The sequence below is a fragment of the Cynocephalus volans genome, chromosome X (assembly GCF_027409185.1).
Source record: "Cynocephalus volans isolate mCynVol1 chromosome X, mCynVol1.pri, whole genome shotgun sequence".
Lineage (NCBI taxonomy): Eukaryota > Metazoa > Chordata > Mammalia > Dermoptera > Cynocephalidae > Cynocephalus > Cynocephalus volans.
In genome coordinates this window covers 65,095,242-65,116,981 of record NC_084478.1, presented here as the reverse complement: position 1 = coordinate 65,116,981, position 21,740 = coordinate 65,095,242, and the positions used below count along the sequence as shown (strand labels likewise).

General features: G+C 43.9%; 1 protein-coding gene across 3 annotated transcripts; it reads right to left on the bottom strand.

Moving 5' to 3' along the window:
* Positions 1-10,431: 10,431 nt before the first annotated feature.
* Positions 10,432-14,109, bottom strand: RBM3 (RNA binding motif protein 3). 3 transcript variants are annotated; one of them, XM_063083286.1, is made up of 7 exons: positions 14,005-14,109; positions 13,283-13,402; positions 12,899-13,005; positions 12,151-12,256; positions 11,943-12,048; positions 11,364-11,449; positions 10,432-11,024 (listed from the first exon to the last, which is right to left on the bottom strand). In XM_063083286.1, the coding sequence occupies exons 2-6, from the start codon at positions 13,383-13,385 to the stop codon at positions 11,389-11,391; spliced, it is 483 nt and encodes a 160-aa protein (XP_062939356.1). In that variant the 5' UTR covers positions 13,386-13,402; positions 14,005-14,109; the 3' UTR covers positions 10,432-11,024; positions 11,364-11,388. The 3 variants fall into 3 exon arrangements, with proteins under 3 accessions (XP_062939356.1, XP_062939357.1, XP_062939358.1); XM_063083287.1 differs by having other exon boundaries at positions 11,368-11,449; XM_063083288.1 differs by having other exon boundaries at positions 11,364-11,446.
* Positions 14,110-21,740: the final 7,631 nt, after the last annotated feature.

Below are 21,740 nucleotides of genomic sequence, written 5' to 3'. Positions count from 1 at the left end.
AAGGGGATCTCAACCCTTGGCTTGGTGTTATCAGCACCACGCTCACCCAGTGAGCTAACCGGCCATCCCTATATAGGATCCAAACCCGTGGCCTTGGTATTATCAGCACCACACTCTCCCAAGTGAGCCACGGGCCGGCCCTAGTATTACCCTTTTTCTGTGTTCTAACAAAAACAGATCACATTGTGTTGTATTGACTTAGTACCACCCTTGTCCATGTAACTAAGCTATCGGTGTCTTCTCATGATATTAAATACCCTTATATAACATGATTGCTAAAGAATAAACTGTATTTCACTGCACAAACGTGTAACCTTAACAAGAACAACTAACATTTATTGGACAATGTGCTGGGCACTGTTCAAGGTGATTATATTAATTCATTTAATTTTCTTTTTTTTTTTTTTTGGCAGCTGGCCTCTACAGGGATCCCAACCCTTGACCTTGGTTGTTATCAACACTGCACTCTAACCAACTGAGCTAACCAGCCAGCCCCATTTAATCTTAATAAATGAATGTTGTGGGTCTTATTACTATCTCCATTTTGCAGATGAAGAGTTCAATGGTGACATTTTATTGAACTGGTCCGTTGGTGACCAGCATTGGGTTTATTTCTGTGTTCTTTTTTCACCATAAAGGATGCCATAATAAATGTCTTTCCCATTCACTTCTATCCTCCCTGGACAGAGCCCCGCCCTTTCATCCCACCACTCTGCTTCCAAAGAAACATGACAGTAGGAAATCACAGGAGAGTTAGGGATGCCTGGGGGATTTACTGTCTCACTGTTGGAATTAATTATTTTGTTGTCATTTTTATAATATTCATATATTAAAATTGCAAAATATTTAAAAACCTCATCCTATGAGGATATAAGATACTAAATAAAACAATCTAATGATAGGGATATTGCAAATATGAATTAGTTATTAATGCACATAGTGTTTATAGCATCTGTTCTATAGATGTTTGCTATTGTTTCAAGAGACAGTACAATGCGTTTCAGAAGGCAGTATAACTTGGCCACCGGCACAGGCTCTGCCAACTTTGAGCTATGTGGTCTTGGGCAAGTCACATAACCTGTCTGTGACTTAGTCACCTCATCTGAAAAACAATTGTCTCAGAGTTGTTGTGAGGAGTAAATGAGTTAATACTTGTAAAGCTTAAACTAGCATTTGGAACAGAGAAAATGTCCACTAAATGTTGACTATTATCAGTTGTTTTAAAAACTTTCCCAATAACACATCCGCCTGCCAGAGGTAGTTCTGGTGCAGAAGTTATGTGAATTAGAATGACCACAGCCACCTCTTGCATTTGTTATGTACTCTGTATTTTATGATTTTTTTTAACATTTACATATTCTCATTATATTAAAAATGTGTTTTGAAGAGCATGATGATGGCAGAAAGCACTCTCAGTTTATTGGGAGTTTGAAGAGAAAGGGGCAGATTTATCTCCATGAATGACAGGTCAGTGGGTGAGGGAAAGAAGGATCTCAGGCCTGGGGGTATCAAGTTACCAGAAGCAGCTCCAAGGGTTTGTGAGTTAGTGACCTTCATTACAGTTGTGACTTCAAGAAAAGGAGCTAGGGCTGACCCGTGGCTTACTCGGGAGAGTGCGGCGCTGGGAGCACGGCAGCGCTCCCGTCGCGGGTTCGGATCCTATATAGGGATGGCTGGTACGCTCACTGGCTGAGCGCGGTGAGGGCGACACCAAGCCAAGGGTTGCGACCCCCTTACCGGTCACATAAAAATAAAAATAAAAAATAAAAAATTAATAAAAAAAAAAAAGAAAGAAAAGGAGCTAAAGTTCATGGGGGAGCCACAAGTCCCATTCACTCTAACAGAATCCAGGGCTATTTTACTGTCAGAATGATGGTTGAGGATCCCAGAAATATGTACAACAAAAAAAGATTTGGGCATAAAAGACAGGTAAGCCAGAGCTGTTAGAACATATGGTCATCATAATAGTGACTCCAATGGTGGGAGAAACAAGCAGGGGCTATGTCTTTTCCAGACTCCTCCTTCCTTCTTGAGCCTCCTGGCTATTTGGTCCCAGAGTTGAGAAATGCAAAGGAAACCACTGGGCCACATTGGTTATGTCTGCTTTTCACTACTACCACAAGCTGAAAGGAAACCTTAAATTAGGCCCCACCTTCAGGAGACAAAGTGGAACATGACTTGAGGGAAAGTACAGGTGGCTGGGCTAATGGAGTATGCTGAGAATCAAGGCCAGATAGTGAAAAAGGAGGAGCCATGGATCTGAGGTATAATTGGAGTGGAGACACTGAATCCTCATTCACTACTTATCTCAGTCCTGAAGTTTCTTCCTAAATGGGGCAAGTAGGAGTTGGGATGTGAGGTCATAACTTAAATTTCACCATTTCCTGATGGGAAAACATTTGCCTGTGAAGCCAAAATTTTCACAGCTCCAAAAGTCTTAATGGTGACAACTCCCCATGGCCTGGGTCAGAACTGAGATTCCTGTGGTTGGGAAAAGCCTCAAAAGACCACTTGAGCAGCCCCCAGGATGCTGAAATAATGAGTCAGCCTTTCATGAATAATTCCTCAGCCCCTACTAGGTGCCAGGCACTAGGAAACAGCAGTAACTCGGACAAAATGGTCCCTGTTCTCATGGAGTCGCCATTCTAGCTGCCCGGATAATAATAATAAGACAATTTAAGAAATTGTTATCTACTGTAAATAAAATAGCAGTTTGGTTAGTGTTGCGGGGGGCGGGGGAGGGGAGAAATAAATTTGAGCTAGAACCATAATGATAAGGAGCCAGATACACAAAGCTCTAGACTGCCAAGTATGAGGAGAAGGTGGCCGGTGAGGCCCGCCAGCGACCGATTCAGAGCAGAAAGAAATCACTTCACAGGGGTAGGACTGGGGTCACTCTGTTCTCATGATCTCAACTCAACCTGCCCAGTAAGGGACTCTGGGCCACACTATGGGCCTGGGAAAGATCAGACCCTCGGTTTGATATCATAGTCACAAGCGATTATAGCCTAAGTGCGGACAGCCCTTCGCTCTTCTCATTTTTTCCCGCTAATGCATTGAATTACATCTCACGCTTTTCAAATGTTAAGCCACACCTGCTTTTCAAGTACTAACCACCTGGTGTAGTGACAGACTGCATTTACTGAGTGCTTACTATATCGATCTTACGTAACCGTCACAACCCTAATGAGGTAGGTATGACAGTCAGCCCCATGTTGAAGATGAAGGAAGTGAGGCCTAGAGGGGATTACTGCCCACGGCCACAGATGTAGAAAATATTAGAACTAGTATTTGGACTTGGGCAGGAAGTCAAACTGGACTAAGCTGCTTATCCTGGGCACCAGAAACCACCAACCCCTGGTAATCGGCTGACAACAGTGCTCCATCCCCCTCCTCTCTACATCCTGGCATTAATTCCTACGTCTACTTCCACTCCTTTCTCTCTTCTGACCCCCCCGATATATCCACCCTGAAGAACACGATGGCTTCCAACTGCTGTGAGCTGGTCTCCTTGGCCTCCTCTCCATCTTGTCCTTTAGCGCTTACTCCATCTGGTTATGCTCCAGCCACACCAGCTTCCTGTCACATTCTCTGAAAACCGTTACAACCTGTTCCTAGTATCAGGAATGCTCTGTCTTGTGCACTCACTTCACTGACACTTTTCCCTATCCCATAGTAAAGTTACTACTAACAAGCACTTTACATAAATAGAAAACCTTATTTAATCCTCACAACAGCCCTGACAAGTTGGCACTACTACCATCCCATGTCACAGATGAGGAAATGAAGGCAAAGAGATGAAGGGACCTGCCCAAGGTCACTTAGCCAGTAAACGATGGAGTTGGATTTACACCCAGGCCCCCTGGCTCCAGAATCCTCCCTTAACCATTGTACTAACACCAACTGTCGAGTTACTTTGTGTGAACTCCTCTAGTGCAGATGCCTAACAAGTACTTTCTCACATCCCACCCCACTTCATGTGATCTGTCAGCAAATCTTGCCAGTTCCACTTGAAGAATATACCAGTACCCGACTTCTCCTCTCCTCTCCACTGCACTGTGCCACCACCGTGGCTGGCCTGGACTACTGCAGCCACCTCCTCACTGCTTTGTCCTCGGCTCTCCCTCAGTGTGTCCTCACAGCAGCCACAGGGATCCTGTTATAACCCAAGTCAGCCCGTGGCCCTCCTCGGCTCAGATTCCTGCCATGGCTCCCGTCTCTCTCAGAGAAAAAGCCAGTCCTCTCCGTGGCCCGCGAGGCCCTACAGGACCTCTGTGACCTCACTGGCCCCCTCGCTCACTCTGCTTCAGCCCTCCGACCTTTTTGCTGCTCCTCACACATGCCAAGCAAGTGCCCGCCTCAGGGCCTTTGCACATGCTTGCTTTGCCTTCTGCATGTAATTCTTGCCCAGACGTCAAGGCAAGGTAAGGCTGACAGGTTTGGCCAGTAAAGAAATGAGCCCTTGTTAGATTCAGATGTTATTTACAGCAAGAATAATCACAGATTCCTGCTCATGTCCCTTGCACTGGGCAACACTGAAACAAAAGGAGGCAAATGATTGCCCCACAGATGGTAGGGACACCCTGTTGCTGAGGAGCTAACTTCATGCTGCAGCTGAGCAGTTCTGTAGCCAAGTAAAGGGAAGGGAGGGACAGAAAGCCTCATACTTCACCGGAGCCTCGGGAGGCGAGAAGGAACTGTCTCATGACCGCCTCCATTGTAGACATGGAGGTGAGTGGGAAATGGACTCGCAGCAGCTCCTCACAAGCCTCTGTGCAGGGTTACGAGGATCACAGGGTGTTCTGCCAAGACTCAGATCAGCTCACCTGCATGGCCTATGTGGAGACGTACAAGGGTGCCAGAGCACCATGACAGTCACTTCCTCCAACACACATCCTCCTTGTTTGTTCTCCCTCCAACTTCAAATCTGTTGAAAAGTCACCTCTTCAGAGTCGCCTTCCCCTCCCCTGGCTGCCCTGTGTAAAACAGCACATCCCACCACTCTCACCCCCACCCTGCTTTATTTTCCTTCTTAATGCTTCCCACGTTCTAATGTTACACCACGCAGCAATTTTTTAGTTCATTGTATGGAGACCCCAACAATACATGATTCCTGAGGAAAAGAAATGTACCCATTGCTGTGTCCCTAGTGTTATTATATGGAACACACAAATGCCAACATTTATTGACTCCACGTCAACTACCACTGTTCTAGGCGTTTCCCATGTCTTAATTCATTTAATGGGCTACCTTTATTATCCCCATTTTATAAGCAAGGAGACAGGTTTTCAGAGTTACTTGGTTTTAGAGGACTTCTGATGCTGGGCAAAGGGATTGTCCTTCCACCTGAGCAAGCCAGTGAGGTCCTGAGGACTGTGATTGGGGAGGGGAAGCAAGAAGGGGTTCTAGGGCCAGTATCCGAAAAATATCAACTTAATTAATAAATGTCAGACGTCAAGAAACAGAAGCTAGCATTTACAGAACACGGATTCTTGAGGCCCTTGGAGTAGAAATGCCTGTAACTATGGAGAAGGCTTTTGGGGACAGGGCAGGCCAACAGAAAACACCTGATGACTACCCACCTCCCATGCCAGTGTGGAGGTCAAACAAACTGCACCCCTCAGTTTTCTTTCTAACTTTTTATTACGAACTTTCAAACGTACTCACAAAAAAACCCAGTATTGATATAATGAACCTTCATGTACCCATCGCCCAGATCCAACAATTATAAACGTACAGCTTTTTTTCAACCTGCAGGCTCCATAATCATTGTAGTGGTTTGGGGTCAGCAGTTAGGATGCCTATTATCAAAAAGATTGCACATAAGTGTTGGTGAAGATGTGGGGAAAGGAAATCCTAGTACACTGTTGGTGGGAATGTAAATTGGTACAGCCGTTATGGGAGACAGTATAGAGGTTCCTCAAAACATTAGAAATAGAACTACCATAGGACTCAGAAATCTCAGTTCTGGATATATATCCAAAAGAAATGAAATCACTATCTCAAAGAGATTATCTCACTCCCATGTTCACTGCAGCATTATTCACAATAGCCAAGATGGGGAAACAAACCAAATATCCACGACAGATGAATGGATGTAGTAAATGTGGTATATATACACAACAGGATGTTATTCAGCCTTAAAAATGGAAGAAGTCAGGGCCGGCCTGTGGCTCACTTGGGAGAGTGCAGTGCTGATAACACCAAGGCCACGGGTTCGGATCCTACATAGGGATGGCTGGTTAGCTCACTGGGTGAGCGTGGTGCTGACAACACCAAGCCAAGGGTTAAGGTCCCCTTACCGGTCATCTTTTTTTTAAAAAAAGGAAGAAGTCTTGCCATTGCAACATGGATGAACATACAGGATATCATGCTAAGTGAAATAAGCTAGTTACAGAAAGACAAATACTGCATAATCTCATTTACATGTAGTCTAAAGCAGTCAAACTCATAAAGACTACAATGGTGGTTACCAGGGGAATGAGGGGGAAGGGGAAATGATGGTCAAAGAGTATAAACTTTGTTGAGTAAATCCTGGAGATCTAATGTACAGCATGATGACTATAGCTTATGCTGTACTGTATTCTTACAATTTGCTGAGAGAAGATCTTTTGTTTTGCAGCTGGCTGGTACAGAGATTGAACCCTGGACCTTGGTGTTACTGGCACATCATAACCCAGCAACCAGCCAGCCCAAGAGTAGATTGTAAATTAAGTGTTCTCACCACATACACACAAAAATGGAAACTATGTGAGGTGGTGGATGTGTTAATTAGCTTAAAGGTGATCATCATTTCAAATGTGTATGTTTATCAGATCATCTGGGCTGGCCGGTTAACTCAGTTGGTTAGAGGGCAGTCTTATGACATCAAGGTCGCAGCGTCGGGTCCCTGTTCAGGCCAGCCACAAAAACAAAAACAAACCATCTTATGCCTCAAATATACACTATTTTTGTCAGTCACACTTCAAAAGAGCTGGGGAAAAGCTTAAAGAAAATGAAGTTAGAAGCTCTGGATAGCTGAACAGAGGTCCCTGGAGGTACACCCAGGGAGGGCATGGAAGCTCTGTGCCCCCTCTCATACTTCGCCCTATGCATCTGTGTCCTTTGCAATATCCTTTATAATAAACTGGTAAATGTAAAAATGAAGCTAAAAATTGCAGTTTCTAAGTGACTAATAGCCAAGATTCACTCAAGTTAAGTTTGAGGTAGAGGCACTGATCTTACAATGTGAATACTGACAAATATACTACTAAAAAAATGTTTTCAGATTATCTGTTGAGCAAGGAAAAAGTCTGCTAGGTGATGAATAGGTGAACTTGCTTTTCTCACTTATTGGATTTTTTTGGTGGCTGGCTTGTACAGGAATTGAACCCTGCACCTTGATGTTACCAGCGCCATGCTCTAAAACCAACTGAGGCCAACCTCAAATGTGCCTATCTGAGAAAATCCAAGTTCTGGGCTGGCCAGTTAGCTCAGCTGGTTACAGCGTGGTGCTGGTAACACCAAGGTCCAGGGTTTGATCCCTGTACCAGCCAGCCACAAAAATAAAAATTCAAATAGGTACATTCCCTAAGGTTTTTGTATGTGTTAAACCTCACTGCAGACAAATCAGAGATATCAATATATAGACTGACTTTTTGGTAAGGTTAAGTCGCCAATTCTGTTTCATACATTGTGCACTTCGGCTATTATGGGGTGGTGTCTAAGCCACTATCAAAGGCAAATAGGCTCCATGAACTTGGATTTCAGTGCAGTCGGTTGATGCTACAACTCCTGCTTCTAAACCCCTCTGCATTCCTCACTTTCTTACCAAATGGTTTCTGAGGTAGGACATGCCTGCTGTGTTACTTTATAATGTAAACAAGACTCATATGCTGATCTCCCAGCCTTCAGTACGAGTAAATGATTTAAGTAGGAAAAAACGGACTCTTCACCAGTGTATTATAAATGTTTATTCAGAATGCCACAAATTGGTTTAACAATTTAGAAGCCTTAACTTTGTGCATACACTGTATATTAAGACCCATCCCACCCACAAGACCTAGGGCAGCTCCTCACTAGTAAACACTAGCACTTCTGCAGCAAACTGTGTCCATACTCACACTAAGCGTTTGTGGTAAAACAGTTTACAAACAGGCTCAGGTCAGATTTTACCAGCAAATCTGAAAATCCTTGGTTTTTCCAATCTGTGCACTCTGTACTATGACTAAGGAGTTATGGCCCGGTATGCTGGCTGAGGATGGGGAAAGGAAAGCAGCTGGGCAGGGACTCTGGCAGGTTTTATCTTGATAAGCAAATAAGAATGGCAGGAATACTGGCCACTGACTGTCATCCAATATGCCCTTTTACATATCCTAACGGTTCACAGCAACTTATTTTAAAAAGCTTTTTGAAAGAAAGTCATTTTCTACACACCTGCATAAATCCAGAATGTGGGATAAGGGTGTGGGAGTAGTTACCAAGACCAGCGACCTAGACTGTTCTAAACATTTTACATTTAATACCCCTAACTCCTCTGTAAGTTGAGTACTACTTCCAGTTTACAGATGTTGAAACTGAGGCAGAGAAGAAATTAAGCTAGGAAGCAGGTCTGGAAACAGTGATTTCTGCCCAGGTGGGGTAGGAGAGGAGGGCTTGAAGATAAAGCCAATTGCAGGCCATGTGTTTGGTCCTTGCAGGCCTTGGGATACATGTTCTCAAGGCATCTTTGAGTGTTTGGTGTCTCTAGTCTTGGTGGGTTCTTAGAAACATTTACATTACTGAGATGGTAATTGGGCCCTCCCTGCCTTTTTCCTTAGAGCAAATACACAGTAAGAGACTGGGCCTCTTTGGATCGGATTACCAGAAAGCACTTTCTGAAATCAGAAAAGCAGAGGTTGACAGTTATACAGGTCTATGAGGCTACTTACAGCCTTTGTTGATCACACTTAGGGGATCATTTTGTTGCATTAATATTTTGGCTGATCATGGGATCCTACCTCAGGTGACACTGGGGATAAAGTACATCTCCCTTCCTGAGAGACAGGGAGCAGAGGTTCTCCCCCGTCAACTACAAGGCAGTAACAGTGGTCCTCCTGCCAGCCCCCACTGCCTCAGCTCCCCAAAAGCCCAGCACAGAATGCCTCTTCAGACTAAGTACCCACCTGGTGGGGTTAGCCACAATGCCCCATAACCTGGGCCTGGCTCAGTGGGTGAGGCAGGAAGCCTGGGAAGTTCCTGAGTCTCTATCCACCCACCAAAGCAAATTCATGACTGTTTGGAAGAAGTGTCCTTGGGGCTGTCCCAACTAGTGGGAGACCAAGACTCACAATTCATGGGGCTCTGTGCCTCACGAATGAGGGAATAAGGCACCTTAGGATAATAAGGACCTCGACCCTGCAACCTGGTGGTACTTGGCTCAATACCGGCCAGTGGAAGCCACAGACATAATTAACTTTTGTTCTAAACTGGAAGCAATGGAGAGATAATGCCCATGGGGCCCCAGTACAGATGCTACAACCATGGCTCAAGGGAAAAGCAGAACTGAGGAACTAAGACTAGCTAGAGGAACAAAAATCAGACAAACAGGTCATCACCACCACCTTACCACCCAAGACACACACACACACCAAGGAAGACAATCCCTCTGAAAGATTTGCCAACTGTTCTCAAAAGATTTACGTGTCTGTTCAATTCACTTAGCTCTCCACAGAAAATGTAAATTGCATATGAGGCTGAGGCACGTAGAGGTCAAATATCTGGAAAACAGCAGAGCCCTGATTTGGATCATGGAATCTGAATCCAATCTGAGCTCTTAAGAGCCCTATTTCCAAACCAGGTTTCCTTAATGTGCATAACACAAAGGTGAATTCAGTTTACCTCCCCACACCCCCATCACTTCAGGGGAAGGAACCAGCACCACTCCGTTTATGACAAGGCTTTGCTCATGCCACAAGATTAGGTGCTTACATTCTCACTCAGAACAATCCTGTGAGGAAGGCGCCCACGAGAAGTTAGTGAGATTTGGGCCGGCCCCGTGGTGCACTAACTCGGGTCCTATATAGGAGTGGCCGGTGCGCTCACTCACTGAGCGCGGTGCAGGCGACACCACGCCAAGGGTTGCGATCCCCTTACCGGTCACAAAAAGACAAGAAAAAAAAAAAAAAGCTAGTGAGATTCAAACCCAAGCAAAAACTAATTAGACGATGGGACCAAGAGACCATTTAAGGAAACCAAATTCCAGCTATAAGGGGATTTTCACGTGTACCCACCACACCTCAGGCTTCAACATATACCCAATCCCAAGCTCAACCAAACTTTGAAACTTGAGGTTTCTACCCTTTTGGCAGTCCCTACCAAATTTTTTTCCAAGTTTCCCTCCTCCTGACCTGCCTCTATTTTTAATTTGCAAACTGGGTTGAGTAAGGAAAAACCACTATTAGTATCAATTGGTTCTCAGGTTTCATCTTTTTTAATCAGCTCCTTGGAGGACATCCTAAACACTACATGAGACACAACAGAATTTTTCTTCCAGTATTAAAAATGATGTTCACGAACATTTTTTAAGACACTCTTCCACATATAATTACGGTGGTGATCTTGAGTAAAAAAACACCTCTAAGCAATCATGTTCTTGATGCAAAATTTTTATAGGTACATTCAGAAACTGCTTCTTAACCACAACAAATATTGTGTACAGTTTTTTAAATGTTCCTAGATATACATTAATCTTTTTAAAAAAATCAGTCTGGCCCAACATTTTTTTTTTTTTTTTGCCAGAACCAATAATCCTGAGATCCCAAACTAAACTAGTAAAAGGAAAATACCAACTCTTATGCCAGAATTTGTCTTTACATAAGAGAAAAAAATCTTAAAAAACACATGGAACTTTCTAAAATATCTTTTTAACAAGCAACCTTGGGAGCTCAATTCAAAAATAGAAGTCGAGATACTACAACAGATGTTTCAGTGCAGCTCCAAAAATCTTTATAAATACAGCCATTTGGAAGGACGATCCTGGATCAGAAGTGTTATTCCTTGTGTATCTGAGAACAGTAAGGAGAGGAAGAATTGTGATACGAGGAAGGAACAGGCTGACAAAATGCTCACCTCCCAGAATTGACAGATGCCGAGAGCTGGACAACAGGGACACCCCTTCATTGCCTCCATCCCTCAAAAGAGCAGGATTACAGGAGACATCCCCTGCAAGCACACTAGCCTTGACATGCACCTGAAAGCAAGGAAGGCTTAGAAATGGTGTTTGGTGAGCTGGCTGGGTGAGGTATGCAAGGGTAGCAGAAACAGTGAGCAGCCTGGTCAGAAAAGGTGAAAGGAACATGACAGGGTTTGATAGACAAGAGGTTTCCTCAGTACTCAAGTCTCACCTACATTATGTGGGCATGCCTCATCTCAATTGTCATAATTGTCTCTGTAATTTCCTCCTGAATAGCGGTCATAACCACCCTGGCTTCTGGGAAAAAGCACACAAGTTTTACAGGAATGTATCAGACACCACTGATAATAATGTTAAAAACCATGTATGTCAAAGTTATATATATACATATATATATATATATATATAAAATACCACATATCACATTTTATAATATGTATGCTAGTATAAGTCTTAAATACAAAAACAATGTTAAACACATGAATATCACATAGTAAATACAATTTTATGGCTTACAACTTATATACAACATAATACATATTACATGTTAATGCAACGTATCACTACACAATTAACCAACACAGTACAATCAACACAGGTATTATCTACCATGTTGTAATTATACCACTATACAATAAATGCACTCACTACACATAACTCAAAATATTAAGTTTCATACTTGTTTTAAGCACACAGTAATGTCACCAAGGTGTGATAGGTATGAACACGCAGGCAGCTGAGCTCTTAAGGAGAGGGAAGCAGCAGTGAACCCCAACCCTCACCTACCTACCTGCCACTATAGTCTCTGGACCGTCCATGTCCATATCCATATCCATATCCATATCCTCCAGGTCGACTGTCATACCTGCCGCTCCCATAGCCCTGGTCCCCGCCACCTGCAGCAGATAAAAAATATTTAAATGGCAGTTGTCCAGACATAGGCCACTAATAAGTGACTCTCCCTCTCACCCCATGATCAAACTTACCACAATGCTTACCTCTAGAGTAGCTGCGACCACGCCCATAGGCCCCAAAGGCACCCCCTCTGGTTCCCCGGGCAGACTTGCCCGCATGGTCCACACGGATTTGGCGACCATCCAGGGACTAGGTACGGAAGACACAAGGATGATTGGTTGGCAAACAGTCAGGGCAGTGGAGAGGGAAGAGTGGGCATGGGCAGGTGGGCAGAAGAGCCCAGAAATTCCTACTGAGCACCAGGTTCGGGGTGCCGTGTTCCAGAAGAAGCTCCTTTGACCAGAATGGCACCAGCAGGAGCTGTAGAACCCCACAAAATGACCTGAATCCACCGTGTTCCCCCTGCTACTACTTACATCTGGACTGAACTCAAGCTGAGTTCTCCTCCCCACTCCTCTAAGCTGCCCGACTATCAGGGCTAGATAAACACCTCTCTTGGTTTGAGGCTTCAGAGTCCATCCCAGAAGACTCACGAGGTCCTCTCCGGGCCAGGCCCACAGGTCTGCAGACTCTACTACCTAAGCCCAGGGCAGGTCAACCATCCACGGGTGGCTTCTCGGCCTCATGCAGGACCAGTCGTCGCCTCCCAGGTAGCCCGGCTCTGTCTGCCGCTGCCCTCCACCCCCTAGAACAGAAGGCAGTCACGCTCCTGTGAGTAGGTACTGGGGGGCTTGGTGGCCGCGCTGCCCCTAGCAGACACAGAGGGAAAAACAGAAAGAATGGAGGAAGTGGTAGATGGAACAGGACCCCTCTGCAGGTAAGAGGCCTCACCTCTCCATTCATGGCTCTCATAGCATCTGAGGCATGCTCTGGGTTGGTGAAGGTGATGAAGCCAAAACCCCGGGATCGCTGAGTCTCCCGGTCCTTGACCACGACCACTGAGGAAAGAAGAGATGGAAAAATGTGGTTAGCATCAGAAAGGATAAGTGACAAAAGGTGGCTAAAAAGGGGTGAGTAAGAATAGAGAATAGACCCTTCTGCGAAAAGAAAACTTATCAAGCTATCCTCAGCCTAAGTCTACACCTCAGACTGAGGAAGAAAAAAGAATTTGAGGCCTTGAGTCCTGACTCTTCTCTTAAAGTTCCTTGAAACGCAAATGTCTCAGACTTCCTCTCATCTCCCCCACCCCCATCGTGTGTCTGGCCTATGTCTCACCCTCAGAGATAGGACCAAAGCTGCTGAAGTGGTCTTCCAGCGCCTGCTCGTCGGTGTTGAAGTTGAGCCCCCCCACGAAGAGCTTCCCTTCTTCAGAGGACATGGCAGTGAATTCGACTCCTGGGGGGAGAAGAGAGAGAGGAGTGGGAGAAAGTGAAGGTGGGAGAAGAAGAAAGAAGCTGGAGAAGTGGGAAAGGAGGGAAGGGGGAGAGAAACACAGAAAATAGACAAGTGGAACAAAATAAGGGACAACTAAGAAGAAACTGAAGGAGGCTGAAAAGGCGGGAATCTGCGGTGATAGCTTAGCGAGGTGGCCATTTGGGTACCACCATCGCGCATGCCCACAACGTCCCCTACCACCATGCCCTTCATTTTGTGACGCCGCGCAGACTCAGAACACGCTGGCGTTCCCTCCGCGCCCGCAGAACAAGATGGCGGCGGTCACGTGGGAAAAGTGGGAGCAGCAAGTCTGTTTATCGTGTGGCCACTGCCACACCGATGCCACCAGCCCCTCCTGGCATTCCTCGCACTCGGATTCAGCTACCAGCCTCTCACCAACAGAAATGTTTCGCCTCCGCGCACAGGACCCGCCCGCCCCGGAGAAGCCCAAGCCAGCGTGTCAGCGGTCGCTACTCTCCCCACTTGCGACCCCTGCTCTAGGCCGTCCTGGGCGCAAGAGAGTAGTCGAGAAGCGGTCGTTCCGCAAGACATATGCTGCTTACCTGAAAATTAAAAAGTAAGAGGGCCGGAGAAACAGCAAGCTCTGAGGAGCAGAGAGAACAGGGAGGCGGCCGCGCGGGAAGACGCCTGATAAAGCGTACGTAGCGGATACGTCACGGAACGTTCCCCCCCAGCGCGCGCAGGCGTGCGTGCTCGTTGGCTGAAGCCAGCGGGGAGGGGGCGGGGGACGAAGGGACGGCAGACCGGAGGGAACACTGCGCTCCTCTTGCTTCCGGGAATGGAGGCTGCGTTTATCTGGTTGGTGCACCTTAACCTCAGCATCTCCCCCCAGCTGCCGAGCCGTCTTTATCCCTGCTGCGCACCAACCTTCTTACTCGCATACCCCTTTCCGCCTCTGACATCACTCTTACTGTCCTTGACGTCATTTCCCCCATTAAAAAAACCCTCAAATGAGGTTTTATCTTTCTGACGTGATTACCCTTCACAACTGTCCTCATACTGTACGTTTTCTCATTGTCTGACCCTGACCTCCTCCTACGTTTTCTCTTCCGGGCCCAATATTTAGCCGCTTGTAGTGGGCCCCTTTTCCCTGGCATCATTCCTTCTCATCTCTGACTTCAGCTTGCATCTTAATCTAACTGCCTTCTGAAGCCAGCCATCAGTAGACTGCCTGAGATGTCTTCAATAAAACAGGATGTTCCAATCTTCGAGGGGTGTAAATCCTAATCCACAGAAAGATCTTTGCTGTCACACAGGGTAGCTGAGCCCTTAATCTACAGAAAGTATTCACAGTACACAACAGATTTACCCAAAGCAAGTAGTGTCTGAGCCCACTTTCCACAATTTGATCTTGTCCATCCTTCAGTATCTGCGCTACCTTTACAATGAATGGATTTGACAGATTTTTCATTTCTGAGCTCCCCAGCAAGGAAGAATGGGTTAGTTTGCCCTGAGAGACTCTAAATTTCTTATCCATAGAATAGATTTGCCCAGCCTTTTAAGGGTCTGCCTCTCAAAACACAAACTAGACTTATTAACCATCAGAGTACTGTATGCTAATTATCCATATTCCTATCAGACCAATTCACATATTTCTCTTCTTGTTGACTTTCAGGGGTTCCTCATATAGTCTTAATTATTAATGAGGTGTTGGAAATTGCAAATAGCCTCTCCCACTCTGGCATTTGTGTTATTACTATTGTAGGTGATATCCTTAGTTGAATAAAGATCCTTAAATATGATACAATCAATTATTTTCCTTTTATGGTCTGTGTTTTTAAAGAAATCCTTCTCTTCCCCCAGGTCACAAAGATATTTTCCTATGGTTTCTTCAATTAATTTTATAGTTTTGCTCTCACGTGTAGGTCTTTAAAACCATGTAGAGTCTGTCCTTGTATGTGGTGTGAGATAGAGATCCAGTTTAATTTTTCTCTATGTCATGAGCCAGATATCTCATTACCGTCTACTATGCAATCCGTCCCATCTCTGTGTGTGTGTGTTACCACCTCTGTCATATATTAAGTTCCATGGGTATATGGCTCTGAGCTGTTTTTTCTCTTCCATTGGCATACTTGTCAACGCTTGGGACAATATCAGGTTTTTTTAAAATTTAATTATTAAGGCCTTTAGTATGTCTTAACATCTAGTGAGCAAGTCCCCATCATAATTCTTCCTTTTTTTTAAAGATGACCGGAAAGGGGATCTTAACCCTTGGCTTGGTGTTGTCAGCACCACGCTCAGCCAGTGAGTGAACCGGCCATCCCTATATAGGGATCTGAACCCATGGCCTTGGTGTTATCGGCACCACACTCTCCCGAGTGAGCCATGGGCCAGCCCTATAATCCTTCCTTTTGAAGGTTATCTTAGCTATCAATGATCCTTTAGTATTCTAAATTTTAATGTGTTTATTGTATTTCTTAAAAAGGTAATAAAAGTTTTATTGGGAAGGCATTGAATTTATAGATTTGGGGAGAAAAAAACATCTTAATAATATTACCTGAGGAGGTTTTAAGATATGACCACACTCAGATTTCAGGGTACTTCGAATAGTTCATGGAAAAATAGAATTAAACGATAATACGCATCTTTCCGTGAACTATTTTTATTGAAACATATTGATTATACATATTTATTTATGGGGTACAGAGTTGAACATCAATACATTTTCATGAACTTTTTGAAGTACACTTATATTGCTCTTGTCAAGAGTTGGAACCTAACTCCCTTCACCTTGAGTGTAGGCTGGACTTAGTAAGTCACTTGTAATGCACAGAATGAAGCAGAAGTGATAGTGTGTCACTTCTAAGATACTGTGACATAAAAGGCACTTCAGCTTCTTGCTCTCTCTCTTTTTTTTTTTTTTTTTTAAAGATGACCGGTAAGGGGATCTTAACCCTTGACTTGGTGTTGTCAGCACCCCACGAACCGGCCATCCGTATATGGGATCCGAACCCGGGGCCTTGGTGTTATCAGCACCGTACTCTCCCGAGTGAGCCACGGGCCGGGCCTCAATTCTTTTTTTTTTTTTTTTTTTTGTCTTTTTCGTGACCAGCACTCAGCCAGTGAGTGCACCGGCCATTCTTATATAGGATCCGAACCCGCGGCGGGAGCATCGCCGCGCTCCCAGCGCTGCACTCTCCCGAGTGCGCCACGGGCTCGGCCCTTCTTGCTCTCTCTTATGCAGACTGCTCACTCTGTGGGTGTTAGGTGGTATGTCATGAGCAGCCCTGTGGAGGAGCCCAGTTGTCAAGGCACAGGCCTGCCAACAGCCCTGTGAACAGGGCTTCTTAGAAGTGGATCCAAGCTTTCAGATAACTGCAGTCCCGGCTAACATCCTGACTGCAACCCCTTGAGAGACTCTGAGCCAGAACCAGAACCACCCAGCTAAACCACTCCCAGAATCCTAACCCTCCAAAACTGTGTGAGATAATAAGTGTTTACTGTTTTAAGCCAATAAGTTTTGGGGTAATTTGCTACCAATAGATAGCCAATAAATCACCAAAATCATCCCATAAAAGATCATGAATTGTTTCTCCTTTTATTCAGATCATCTATTTCTGTTATTAGAGTTTAAATTTTTACTAAATAGAGGTCTTTTGTATTGGTTAAATTCATTCTAGTTGACTATTTTCTTGTTGGTTATTGCCAGTGTAGAGATGCTCTTGATTTTTTTTTGGTAGGAGGTGGGGGGTTGGCCTGTTTGGGGGCCCAAACCTGTGCTCTAACCAACTGAACTAACTGGCCAGCCCTGATGTTTTTGATTTTTACAGGTTGATCTTGTATCTAGAGACCTTGCTAAACTCTTTTATCAGTCCTATTTTTCTGATCATCTTGTTGGATCTTTAAGGTAGTCACTGACATCATTTGCAAATGAGTTTTATCTGTTCTTTCCACAACTTACACCTCATTTCTTTTCCTTTCGTTATATATAGCATTGGCCAGTTTTATATTAAATAGTATTGACAGTTAATATCCTTGCCTTGTTCCTGATCTTAAAGGGAAAATGCATTTAAAATTGCTGTATGTTTTTGTCACATAACATCTATCAAATTAAGGAAGTTCTCTTCTCTTATTTTGTTTGCTAAGGGTTCTTTTTTTAGTATCACAAACAGGTACTCGGGCTGGCCAGCTAGCTCAGTTGGTTCCAGCACAGTGTTATAACACCAAGGTCAAGGGTTCGGATCCCTGAACCTGCCAGCTGCCAAAAATAAAAAAAAGGAAAAACAAAGAAACAGGTACTAAACCTTATCAAATCCTTTTCTGCTTTGAGGTTATCATTTGATTTTCCCTTTACTTTATTAATGTGGTAAATTACATTCACTAGTTTTCTAATTTGGATCATGTTTGTATTCCTGGGATAAACCCTACTTGTGATTTTTAAAAAATACACTGTTGAGTTCAGGGAGCCAATATTTTATTAGAACTTTTGTATCTATATTCATAAGTGAAAGGTGTCTATAACTTTATTGTCTTGCATTTTACTTATCTGGTTTTAGAATCAAGACTATTCTAGCCTCATAAAATGAGCTGGGAAGTTTTGCTCTTTTCCTATTTCCTGGAACAATTTGTATAAGATGGGAATTAACATTTTCTTGAAAGTTTGATAGAACTACAATCTGCAAAACCATCTGGGTCTGAGCATGAAGCTTTTTGCTACGAGATGAGGTGTCTTTGATTATCATTTTAATTTTTCTTAAAACCTATTGTTATATTCAAGTTTTCTATTTCTTTTTGCATCAATTTGAGCATATTTTAATTTTTCCAGAAACTTATGGCTTTCATCTGTTATGAAATGTATTAGCTTACACTTTCTGGCCTCTTTTTGTGTGTGTAATTTTCTTTTTTGTTCTGTATTTTGCATTCTTTTAAATCAGTATCGTCAATGGTCTATCATTAATATTTTCAAAGAACCAGCTTTTTATTTTTTAATCTTTACTATTACTTTTTAATTCTCGATTGCTCTTATTTCCTTTCTTATATTATTTCCTCCATGAATGAATCCTTTGGATTTGTTCCTCTGCTATTTTTTTCAACTTCTTGAGTTGAATGCTTAGATCATTTATTTTGCAACCTTTCTTTTCTTTTTTGGGGGATGGTGGGGGTTGGCTGGCTGGTATATTCTTTTCTGATAAATATATTTAAAGCTATACATTTTCTTCTATTACCTGATTTTGCTGTGTTCCACAAATTTTGCATGTAGTAGTATTCAGTTTTAAATATTTCTAATGTTCCTTTATGATTTCTTCATTCATCCAAGGGTTATTTAGTAATGTTAGTTTAAAAAACAAGGGGGGCTGGCCAGTTGGCTCAGTTGGTTAGAGCGCGGTGTTGATAACACCAAGATCAAGGGTTCAGATCCTCATCCTTTTGTGGCCAGCCACCACAAAACAACAACGGGGGTTGTTATTTTTTAGCTTTTGGCTCTTAATTGCTGATTCTATTACATATGGTCAGAGAACATGCTTAATATTAATACTTTTACATTTATTGAAGCTTTCTTTATGCCCTAACATGGTCTACTTTTGTAATTGTTAAGTGTAAGCATAAAAGGAGTCTTCTCCATTCCCTAAGTGAAGGGATATATAAATATGTGATTGATATGTATATATGTATACGTAAACGTATGTATGTATATATACACCACACATACATATATAGTTTAAAAATGTATTGTGTGGGGTTTCTTAGGAGTACACGTGTTTATGGTAGACATATTTTCCTTGTCAATGAGTATATGCCCTTCTTTGTCCTTGTGATCTTAGTCTCCACTTCTATTTTGTTAGCTATTAGGATGGCTATCTCAGCTTTATTTGGGTATTTATTAGTCTGCTACATGTTTTCTTCATCCTTTCATTGTCAACATTTCTAAATCTTTTTGAGTGTATACTGACTTTTCTTTTAATCCTATGAAAGTCTCTGTGTTTTAAGTATTTTTGTAATTACTGTATTAGGACTTAGTTCTGACATCTCATTTTATATTTTCCATTTACAGTATTTTTTTTATTTCTTTTTTCTACCATCACAGTATACCTAACATTTTTGGGGGTCCTTCTTATAATATCTTGTTCCTGTGTTATATTCTAACCTTCTCTTATTATTTAAAATTTGTCTGGCCCAATACTTCTCCTTCAGATAGTATGTGGTACCCAGTGTAGTTGCCAGCCTCCAATATAGCCCAGTGATCCCTGCCTCCCGGTATTCACCCTCTGTGTAGTCCCCTCCCATGCTGCAGTAGGGTTGATCTATATGACCAGTAAAACACAGCAAAAGCAATGGCATATCATTTCTGAGATTAAGTTATAATAGACATTGTGCCTTCTCTCTCTCACCTGCTAGCTCAGATCACATATTGTGAGGAGCCCCATGAAAAGGCTCAGGTGGTAAGAAACTGAAGCCTCCTGCCAACAACCCTGTGAGAGGGCCTTGTGGGAAGTGAGTCCATCAGCCAAGTCAAGCCTTCAGCTGACTGCAGTCTTGACCAACAACTTGACTGGAACCTCAGGAGAGACCCTGAGTTGAAACCACCTGGCTAGGCTACTCTCAGATTCCTGACTCTCAAAAACTATGACATAATAAATCTTTGTTGTATTAAGCTGCTAAGTGTGGGGGTAATTTGTTATACAGCAATAGATAACTAATATGTCCGGTTTATTTTTCTCTAGCAGTAGTTAGCCTAGACACTGCCCTGGTGTCTAGTTATCTTGGCAGTAAGCTAATATTCTCCTGAAGTTATCAGCTGCCCTGGCTGGTAAAATGTACTGAGGAAAGGGCTGAAGGCCAAACTCTAGTCTGCTCAATCACTTGGAGTTCAAGGGGTAAAGGGATATGTGTGGAGATGAGCCAGAGGCTGGACAGTCCCAGGAGTCACAGAAGCAGTTATTACTCCCATTGCTCTCACAGCACTTGGTAAGCCCCCTGGTGGGGAGTTCATCTTTAAATTGTCAGAGGAAGGCAGCTTTAAGAAGAGGCAGTCTCCTTAGGTGTAACCCACCAGCTCTGGTGGGGGAGAGGTGGAGGAGTGATTGTGTCTGGCTGCCCATTTCTTCCCCCAGCAGGGCTCTTGCCATCCAGATAGTAGGCCCCCAGACACCTGTACCAGTGGTTGGGATGATTTCTGCAGGAGGAGGGAAGATAACGACCTTCTCAAGGCAACACTGGGGAGAGGTAAGAGTCAGAACTTAAATCTCTTCTTCCATAACTTATCCTTTGCTGCCTCTGGCCAGCCACCCCTCAAAACACAAGCTAAAGACAGCCTTCCATTTCCCTATGGGTCTCTGGGCTGTGCTGGAGTTTCTGGAGCCCATGTTTCTCTGTAGTTTTTCCAGGGTTGGTTTCAGGCAAGGGAATCAGCAGCTTGTGCTGTCTGCCATCTTGGCAGGAACAGAAGCCCCAAGTATCCTATTGGAATAATAGAGGTTTCTGCCCTTCTGGGTATCTGAACCTCCTATTCACAGAAAAGACTCCTCTGGCCCTCAGAGGTCCTAAGCTGCCATACACAGAATTGACTTGTCTGGCCCTTCAAATATCCAAAATCATTAATCATAGAAGGTACCCCACAGGGTGTGAGCTGGTTACTGACAAAAGGGACATTGCATGTCTTCAGAGGGCCAGACACCCCCATATCCTGGATGGCCTTTGAGGGGAGTCTGAGCTCCTTGTGCACAGATGCACTTGTGAGGCCCACAGTATTTGAGCACCCTAGACACAGCCTGGTTTTATTCTGTTCTTCAAGTGACTGAGCCCTCACCTGAGAAAGGGTTCCCTTCCCCTCCAATACTGGGGGGTGAGAGGAGTCTTTTAGGGGTCATCCCCTGCTTTATATAGCTTTCTTGGGAGAGACAGATGAGAGAGTGGCTGCCCTGATGCCCCCTCATCTCTGGCAGCATTGCTTAGTGCAATGACTTCTGGACAGAACCTGGGGCAGCTAGGCCATGACCTGAGGACCCCAGTTACCTCACTCATTGTCTGCTGTCCTTTATGGAAGACAGCACCAGGCCTGTGAGAAAATCCTGCTTTCTGAGAAGGTCAGTGGGAAAAAGGACCTTATTTTGATCCTCCTGCAGATAAGTAAGTGATTTCTTTTAGGGCCTGAGTTTTATCAGTGCTTGATTTTTGTCCATATTGTGGAATGGAGAAGGCAAATAAATGGTTTCTATTGCTGAAATGATTAAGACAGGTACCCATGAGCTGGAAACTCAATTTAAGGCCCTAGGCCACAGTCCCTCAAGCTGGCTCCAAACCAAGTGACAAAAAAGGAGCCTTATACCCCTGCTAGGGC

Excerpts from the sequence above, each read along its gene's own strand:
- RBM3 (XM_063083286.1), bottom strand. The coding sequence starts at position 13,385 with ATGTCCTCTGAAGAAGGGAAGCTCTTCGTGGGGGGGCTCAACTTCAAC. Across the intron at positions 13,006-13,282 it reads CTTTGGTCCTATCTCTGAGG|TGGTCGTGGTCAAGGACCGG; the intron begins GTGAGACATAGG and ends TTCTTTCCTCAG. Across the intron at positions 12,257-12,898 it reads TGAGAGCCATGAATGGAGAG|TCCCTGGATGGTCGCCAAAT; the intron begins GTGAGGCCTCTT and ends TTCCGTACCTAG.